At 51.8% G+C, this 8,981-nt stretch overlaps 1 protein-coding gene across 3 annotated transcripts; it reads left to right on the forward strand.

Moving 5' to 3' along the window:
• The first annotated feature begins 978 nt into the window (after positions 1-978).
• Positions 979-7,035, forward strand: LOC118008394 (UL16-binding protein 1-like). Of its 3 annotated transcripts, XM_035001955.1 has the most exons (4): positions 979-1,425; positions 3,579-3,842; positions 4,079-5,165; positions 6,408-7,035. In XM_035001955.1, the coding sequence occupies exons 1-3, from the start codon at positions 1,296-1,298 to the stop codon at positions 4,390-4,392; spliced, it is 708 nt and encodes a 235-aa protein (XP_034857846.1). In that variant the 5' UTR covers positions 979-1,295; the 3' UTR covers positions 4,393-5,165; positions 6,408-7,035. The 3 variants fall into 3 exon arrangements, with proteins under 3 accessions (XP_034857846.1, XP_034857844.1, XP_034857845.1); XM_035001953.1 differs by lacking the exon at positions 979-1,425 and having other exon boundaries at positions 3,258-3,842; XM_035001954.1 differs by lacking the exon at positions 979-1,425 and having other exon boundaries at positions 3,258-3,842; positions 4,079-7,035.
• Positions 7,036-8,981: the final 1,946 nt, after the last annotated feature.

Below are 8,981 nucleotides of genomic sequence, written 5' to 3' on the forward strand. Positions count from 1 at the left end.
TGCCTCAAAAAAGAGGGTGGTGTGAAGGGTCAGGGGAGTTTCTATCACAGAAAAAAAAAGTATAGGAACAACTCAGAAATAAAAATCTGGGTAATATCAGGGAAATGGGGTGGGAGGAAGCACACAAAATAGATATGGAAACATGCTAAATAATTTTTGTTTGGTATGAACAAAAACAATGATAAATAAATAAATGTAAATAAACATTAGTATGGATCAAAGTTTAAGGGCAATGATTATGAGAAGAAAGCTAGAATGCATAATGTTTAAAACAGCAGAGGAAAAGTCAGTACAGTAAAAGCAATGCAGATAGGGAGAGGAAATTTTTTTTAAGCACAATAAATGAAAAATGTGATGACTGGGATATCTCCTACTCTACTCGTAATCACAATAAAGGTAACCTGCTAAACTCTCCAAATAAAGAACTGAAATTCTCAGGTTAGATCATAAAATAATGGAACACACACGTTGATTTCAAAAAACACCCTAACCCCCCCCCCAAAAAAAAACAACCCTGAAAACGAAAGGAAACAGAAAGATTACAAATAAAATACCTAACAGTCAGGGTACACTAGCTTTATTGCAGAAACAGCATGAAAAGTTGAGAGTCTTAAAACTAATGTACGTTAAAAATGACGCAGATGATGAATTGTATGTGGTTCGAACATATTTACCATTTTTTAAATTATTTTTTTAAATGCCATTTGTCTTCCTCGGGCCAAAGGTCCAGCGCAGCTCAGCGGGAAGACTCTGCTTATTAAAGAGAAGGACAGCAGTGGGAACCTTCTCAAAAATTCAGAGAATCGGGGACACCGAGATGGTTCGGTAGTTCAAGTACCTGCCTTTGAGTCAGGTCAGGGCCGTGTCCCGCGACGGATCCCGCCCAGAGCCGGCCCAGAGCCCCGCCTCCGCCCACTAAGCCCCGCCTCCGCCCACTAAGCCCCGCCTCCGTCCAGCCTCAGCCCCAGGGTCTCTGGCCTATTGGGGACCCGCTGCGGGAGCCCCGGAAGCCTCCCGGCCCCCTGCCGCCCAGCCTGCGGCTCCGCTCTCAGCCGCTTTCTCTACCTCTCCCGTCCCCCTCCGCTCGTGCTCTCTCGCCGCTCTGTCAAATAGAAGAAGAGAAAACTGGAAGACGCGCGGAGCAGTTTCTCCCGGACAGACGTCGAGTGACACTTGTGTGAACAGAAGTGTGTTCCGGCGGAAAGCCAGCGCCGGCCCAGGCCCGGCGACAGAAAGCACGCTCCGCTCCCCGGCCCGCGGGTTCGTTCAGAAGCCGCCCCAGACTTGGGGTCGCGATGCAGCCCCCTGCCGCCAGCAGGTTCACGCTGGGCCTCCCGGTCCTGCTGCTGGTGGCCTGGGTCACGGCGGCGGCGGCGGCGGCGGCCGGATCGGTCGTGGGCGCGGCGAGCAGCGGGCGAGAGACACGTGAGTCCGGGGCTTTGGGAACCTCGTCGCCCGCTGGGGCCGGCGTCCCGTCCTCAACCCCGCCGCGGGCTCCTTTCCGCCGGGACTTTGTCGCCCTCTGGACGGAAAGGAGGCGACCTGGGCGACCCCGGACTGCCACCTCTGGGCGTGGGGCGCGCGGGGCAGGGGGAGGGGCGGCAAGGAGTCTGCGGTCGCCCCCAGCCCCCGCCTGCCCCTCGGGGGGCCGGAGCCCGAGCCCCTGAGCCCCTGAGCCCCGGGCTGTGGGCAGGACAGGGCGATCCCGCAGGGCCTGGACCCCACACCACCCCGCGCCTCGGCCACTCACGTCACTTCTCCATCCCCACTGCTGTCCACCGGTAGACGTCCCAGGGCACTTGAGCCAAGGTTCAAGGCACATGCAGCGCCAGGCCCTCCTTCACCGGCCACATCCCAGCACCACCCAGCTCAGGGTGGGCAGCTCGGATACCCCCTGACCAGAGACCTCCTGGCTACAGGTCCCTGGACCATACTGCAGCCTCTTACAGGCTCACTTTCCCGGCCTCGAGTGGCATTGCCTGGGTGGATCACAAGTTGGTGTCTACCTAACGTTCCAATGTTAGGATGTGACAAAGGGCACAGAACATTTTCCTACAGTGTCACAGGGTCCTATGGCCCAAGAAGCAGGTCCAGCCGCTCGTTCATCCATATATTGTCTATGGCTGCTTCACTTTGCTAAGGCCCCAGATTCGAGGAGGTACGACAGAAACCTATGCAACATTAATATATACAGAGAACCTTTGCACCAGGCTGGCATTTCAATGAAAATAGGAGAGGGTTCACAGCCCTGCATCCTTACAGAGGTCTTAGGGTTGGTACTCAACTCTGTCATTCCATCCAGGGTAGGGCACTGTTTTAACATTGTATTTGGAGGAAAGAGAAGACAGTGTGAGAATATTGTACTTGAATTTCCCTGCCCCCTAGCCCCCAACCCACTAGTAATTCAACTACAAACATTTTTCACTCCTGTAACAAATGCGGGGCGCGTGAAAGGACCGCTTCATGGGTGCCTGACCCAGTGGTGTCACTGTGAACAGGACCTGGGGCAGGTGACTTCTCATTCTCGGCAGCACCTCATGCCTTGCACCATTTCAATAACAGGGGCCATGATAACACTAGGATCCCTGAGGACGATGTCAGCTCACACACTAGGTCCACTGACAATGTCTGCATGGTCTCTGCTCCCCAGTGTAAACCTAGCCCTGCGAATGACCACATGACCCTTTGGGGAAGGCCAGTAGGAAGCATTGCTCTTGCTGTTGACCAGAAGGGTCCCTCCTGACTGGAAGCCGGCTTCTGCTTCTCCTAAAGGCTTCCAGCTCTGAGAAGTGGCTCAGGTCTGGAACCTGGGCAGAGGATCCAGACTCTCTGTTGGGTGTTTGCTTTCAGCCTCGTCCTCATCCATCCTGGGGCTTGGTCTTTGTTTGTTTGTATTGTTTAAATCGAGCAGCCTCTGGGTTGGCTGTCCAGCTATCTTGCCTCTGGGATCACTGTGTTCTGTGAGCCAAAGGGATGGAGAGCTTTCTGTGGGGCAGGCCCTGACCAGCATTCCAACCTCCAGGATTAGTTCAATCATGGCTGCCTCCCGGCTCCTGGCAGTTGAGCGCCAGTATCTCAACTCTCTTATTTCGGGATTTTTCAGCCCATTACTCCTGGGCCCCTATCTCTGCACCACCGTCTCCTACCGCCAAGCTGGGCCATCAGAGAGACGTCATTGAGCTTCTTGACAACGCGGGTGCTTTTCTCACAGTGTGGTCTTCGTGAGTGCCAGAAAGAGTCCTCCAGACCTCTCCGTGAGCAGAGTTGGAGGACATGTTTTTAGTTTTGTTTTACGCATTTCTTGCTATATCTGTTCTGTCAAAGGCTGAGGGATGCTGGTATCAGCCTGGTAGACACAGGGGCCTTTTCGATGGCTCTGTGGTTTCCTGCCAGGCCGAGGCATCCTGATCCTCCTCAAACCCGGGAAGGGCGCCACCTCTACCGCTGGGGGGGAGGGGCTGTGCAGGGACAGCTAGCCAGCCTGCCACACGTTCTAGTGCTGTCGCGTGCATGGCTGAGGGGGGCCTGCCGGTCATTGTCTTCCAACCCCAACCTCCACCTGTGCTTTCCCTTCGCAGATGCTCTCTCTCTTTCCTACAATTTCAACATCACATCTCGGGCCAGGCCTGGACAACCATGGTGTGAGATTCAAGGCCTGGTCAATGGAAACCAGTTTCTTTCTTACGACTGTCGGGGCAAGGAGGTCAAACCCGTTGGTCCTCTGGGGATGAAGCTGAAGGACACAGCGTTTTGGGAGAGACAAAAGGAAACTCTGGAAGACCTGGTGGAAGAGCTCAGAAGGAAACTGCTGGACATCAAAACAGGGATTTTCACTAAGAGCCGTAAGTCTGAAGGCCCAGGGCAGAAGGAGAACAGTTTGGTAGGGCCGGGGGCCTAGGGTGTTCATGTAAAACCTAGAAGTGGGTCCCACACACGCGGCCCAGCAGCCAGGGCCGACAAGGAGGACAGAGCAGGACCGGGAGGGCTGAAGGGGAGCTGAGGAGTGCACAGCAGGTGGGGCAAAGGATTGGTCAACACCAGAGGCTGACTTGTTCCCCATGGTGGGCGCGGGGGGCAGATCCTCTCACCCTGCAGGGCAGGCTGGTGTATGAGTGTGGACCAGACAGCCACCCCAGAGGATCCTGGCAGTTTGCCTTCAATGAGCAGATAACCCACCGCTTTGACCCGGAGACCGGAAATTGGACAGTGGTGCCTCCTGAGGACCAGCGGTTCCAGGGCACGTTGGACAGTGACGGAGAGCTGACTGGCTTCCTCATGAGGATCTCAAACGGAGACTGTAAGGGCTGGCTCCAGCAAGTACTGGAGCACTGGGATGAAATGCTGGAGACAACAGGTAACTCAGAAGACTGGATGGAGCGCTGCTTCTCTTGAAATGAGCTCCACCTTCCCACTGTGTGTGGGGTGGGGGGGGGGAGGGTTTGTCTGAGAGAGAGGAAGAAATTGATCCATCCATGGCAAATTCTTCCTGGCAGAAAAATGGTTACAGGAATGTTCTAGCATCCTTCCTTTCCCTTCTCACCTTCTGGAATCACTTCCTCGCTGCACACACCTTTGTCCTTGGGTATTTCTTGGATTTCTTGCTGGCCCCAAACAGGGGGGCATCAGACTGTTGCCAGAGATTATCTTCTTACTGATCCCTTTTTCAGGGATCATTGTCTTTTTCATGTCACCTGGTGGGCTGCTGGAAATCCTTCAGTGCCACCCGGACTGTCAGCTCCTGAGAGGTGGTCGCTGTCACCATCCTTATCCTGCATCACCTCCTGTCTGTCACAGCAGGAGCGATTGGTTACATGGCAACCCCTGCTTCCCAGTTGGCCGTAGGAGCCCCCGGGGGGACAGGGCACATCCCTTCCCCTCCCCCCAAGACAGCAGGACTTGTCACAGCAGCTGCCACAAGGAGAGTGATAGACCCCGTCAGCCTGGTAGGGTGGACCTGAGCCAGAAGGCCCGAGGGATCCTCCCCCAGTTTGGGGTCCGGACTGGGGCTCTCACTCTTGCGTTTTCATTTCAGTGCCGCCAACCATGAAGCAAGACACGGCCCCGGCCAGGACCACAGCCATCGGACCCGGCACCTGGATCCCCACCCTGCTCCTCAGCTGCGCAGTCCTAATTGGCATCCATGTTGGCCTCCTTTAGAGGGACAGGTCCGGAGGGCAGATTGAGAGGGAAGGGAGGGCAAATGGCCTGGGGTGAGCCCAGGGAAAGGTGAATTCCCAGCCCGACCCCTGCCCACTCCCTGAACCTTCTCACACAGCAATGGGACCGGGTGAATGAGAGCTCATATCACGTGTTAGCAACAACTTGGACAAGCTCAGCCCTGAGTTCTGATACGGCCTCGCTGTTAAGGCCACTGGGAAAGGCGAGGGGCCCACACCACTGCTTACGGCCTGTTGGTGCTAAAGGAATGTAGGGACCTCAGGCCTGGCTCTCTGGAGAGAGTCAACTTGGGCCCAGGGTGGGTGGTGTGGGAACAGCAGGGACACACAGCATGGGCTGGACTCACCTTTGAGTGAGCGCAGCATGGCAGCTCCATGTGACGTGTCCAGGAGAAGGGGACTCCATCCGAGCAGTTACAAGGAGAGGGTCCCGCGTCTAACCCCAGGAGGAGGGCGTGGGAAGGCCTCTGCACACCGCTCAAAGGGCTGGAGAGTAGGGCCGTGTCCCCCCAGAGCGTGGCTTGGGTCTTCCCAGGTAAGGAAGAAGTGAACAGCAGAGACCGTGCCTGACGGGCCTAGAAGGAGGCCGGTTCTCCGTGCAACAGTGGGAATCCTGGCTGAGGCTGGTGCCGTCCCTGGCAGCTAGCTTCCTGCAGACCTCAGATCCTGAGCCACTGAGCAGCCCCTGCTTTGAGCAGAGCTGGCCTGGGAGATGGGGGGAACTGAGTTGCCCTGTGTGCTCCCAGCTGAGCCGGACCAGGAAGGGATGGGCTGGGGGAAGGGATCATGATACTAAGAGCTCTGTGTGCGGCTCGCTAGGAGGCTGGCAGGGAAGGGAAAGAAGGATCTCTGGCCACCCTGTTCCCCAAGGTTAGAGGTGTCAAGGGCAGGCCCCTGTCTTCTGTCGGATGCCCCAGCAGGTCCTTGAGGGCCTGCCATGAGAGGGAGCATTAGAACGCGAGTCATGTGAGCACATTGATTTCTTACTCACTTTAGTCCTGAGCCCAGACCCTTGGTAACAGGGCCTGGGGCTGACTCAGTGATTTGGTTCAGGAGGGAGGAGGTTCGTAAAGGTGGCCGGACCCAGGGCTGGGGACCTGGCTGGGGGGAAATGCATGCCCCTGGGCGAGGGCTGGGCTCTGGGGTAGGGAGTGCTGGTGAAGGGCAGCCCCAGGACAAGGGACCCAGGATTTCCTGAGCCACCGAGACAAGCACCTGTTCTTTTCTTAGGCTGCTGAGGCCACCAAGAAGCCCCTGAGGCGGGGACCAGCTCAGCGACGACGCTGCCTTTGGGCCTGCTGCCTTTGGATGAGCTGCTGTCATTTTTAGACCATCAGTGCTCTCGAGTTTACAAATCCAGAGACCTCAGTCGACCACGTGGTGCAGGGCAGGGAACCTCCCAGGTCCCCTCTTGCATTGGGTGGCGCTCCTGTTCAGCACTTTCCCTTGGCATATTCTATGCCGCTTTCTCTCTTTGGTGCTAGGTGATAGTATTCTTGTGCTGAAATGTTTAAATGTTTGGCCAAGAAATGTGAACAAAGAGAACATTTCCCATCTTGCCCTTGTTTGTGCAATATCAGCATCTTCTCTGTAAGATGACCATGTTCTTGCAGACAGTATCACCAAAAAGATGTTGTTTGAAGCTAAAGAACCTCAGGGAGTTTTTTCTCTGTACTGAGAAACAACTTCATTGACTTTTAAACGGAATGACATTATATTTGTGATTGTTTTCTTCAGTGAATTATGTCCATGTACATATATTTAAAAAAATATTACCTCTACTATAAAAATGTAGTTAATTTGGAATTTTTTAATTTCTTTTTTTATTTTTTTCAAAGATATTACTTATTTGAGAGAGAGAGAGTGTGAGAGAGAGAGCGAGCACAGGCAGGGGGAAGGGCAGATGGCGAGGGAAAAGCAGACTCCCCACTGAGCAGGGAGCTGGTTGTGGGTCTCCATCCCAGGACCCTGGGATCGTGACCTGAGCTGAAGGCAGTTGCTTAAGCACTATGCCACCCTAGCCGTCCCTGGAACTTTTTATTTTTTATTTTTTTAATCTTGTAAGAATTTTATTTATTTGAGAGAGAAAGAGGGAGGGAGAGAGAGAGTGAGCACTTGTGGGGGAGAAGGGGCAGAGGGAGATGGACAAGCAGGCCCTCTGAGCAGGGAGCCTAGCAGGGCGCTTGATCCCAGGACCCTGGGATCATGACCTGAGCTGAAGGCAGATGTTAACCATCTGAGCCACCCAGGCGCCCCTAATTGAATGTAAATTTAAAAAAAAATAGGAAAAAGAAAACAAAATTAGTCATTTCTCCTAACAGGCAAAGTGTTAGGACAATTCACACAGTTTAGGTATATTTTTAAAATGTATTTTAAACTATTTAAAATTATTCATTAAACTTCTATATTAGAATTCTTAACCCTTAAAAACCTAAATTTCTGGTGAAAATTGAGAAGCAAACGTTAGTGGACTGTCTCTTAACCTAGCATTCCTAGTGGAGTAGCAGATTTGTAAACACTTTTCACAATTTTTAGAAATGCACGCTTTCTCATAATAAGTTTTCCAGTTGGCACAGGACATGCTTACCAACAGACCCAAATATCTTGAGTTCCTCTGTAAAAGGAAGCCAAAAGTACATAAATCTATGTTTGGTAAATCAATAAATAAATAAGTTTAAGATAGAACAGTTCATTAAGCTTCTGTTCGAGCCCTACAAATATCTGGTAATATATGATTAAGATCCGAGTTTGGGGCGCCTGGGTGGCTCAGTTGGTTAAGCGACTGCCTTCGGCTCAGGTCATGATCCTGGAGTCCCTGGATCGAGTCCCGCATCGGCCTCCCTGCTTGGCAGGGAGTCTGCTTCTCCCTCTGGCCCTCCCCCCTCTCATGTGCTCTCTCTCATTCTCTCTCTCTCAAATAAATAAATAAAAATAAATAAATAAATAAAAAAGATCCGAGTTTGGTTTTAGGAGAGACTATGGACTCTGAGAAACGAACAGGATTTTAGAGGGGAGGGGGGTGGGGGGACGGGTTAGCCTGGTGATGGGTATTAAGGACGGCACATATCGCATGGAGCACTGGGTGTTATATGCAAACAATGAATCATGGAACACTACATCAAAAACTAATGATGTATGGTGATTAACATAATAAAATAAAATTTAAAAAAAGATCTGAGTTCAGGTTCTCTAGGTGCTATGGTTCTAGAACGTGGCTATTTATTTCTCAAATCCTAGAATTAAAATAAGTGTTTCCAATGACTAAAGGGGATTGGATACTTTATTATCTATCATAATAAATCTAGCATTATGTGGCTGATTTTAGGCAATTTATAAAATAGAAAAATGATCCTGAGTGAAAGTGATATAATCTAGCTCAACGCTCACTTTGTCTCAGAGCTAAACCGTGGTCGCTAAAAAAAAAAAATCACTCATTTTTTTTCCCCCTCTGCAAACCTGAAGATAGTACTGCTTGGAAATAGGATTCTCTGTAGAATTTACGGGTTGCTAGGAGGATGCATAGCTGGAGTAATAGCATTCATCGTTCATATGCTTTTACTTCCAGAGCCTGAGAACACGCCTTAGAATTTGGCCAAATGCCCATATGCTTCTCCTATACTTCCAAAGACAAGGGACTTGAAGCTATGTGCATTCATAAAGAAGGAGAGGATTGCGTATAAATTATATCTCAATAAATTTGATTTTTATAAAAGGTGGGGGGAAGGAAGCCTAGCGGTGCCTGAACAAAAGAAATCCCCCAGCGAACATGTCATAGCCATAAGCACATCTATGTGTCTAGTGTTT

The sequence above is a fragment of the Mirounga leonina genome, unplaced genomic scaffold, assembly GCF_011800145.1.
Source record: "Mirounga leonina isolate KUSES-001 unplaced genomic scaffold, KU_Mleo_1.0 Mir_125218, whole genome shotgun sequence".
Lineage (NCBI taxonomy): Eukaryota > Metazoa > Chordata > Mammalia > Carnivora > Phocidae > Mirounga > Mirounga leonina.

What these genes read in the sequence shown, in the direction of transcription:
- LOC118008394 (XM_035001954.1), top strand. Translation starts at nt 3,371, where the DNA reads ATGGCTCTGTGGTTTCCTGCCAGGCCGAGGCATCCTGATCCTCCTCAA. An exon ending in AGGGATTTTCACTAAGAGCC is followed by an intron (nt 3,843 to 4,078) that starts GTAAGTCTGAAG and finishes CGCGGGGGGCAG; the next exon opens with ATCCTCTCACCCTGCAGGGC.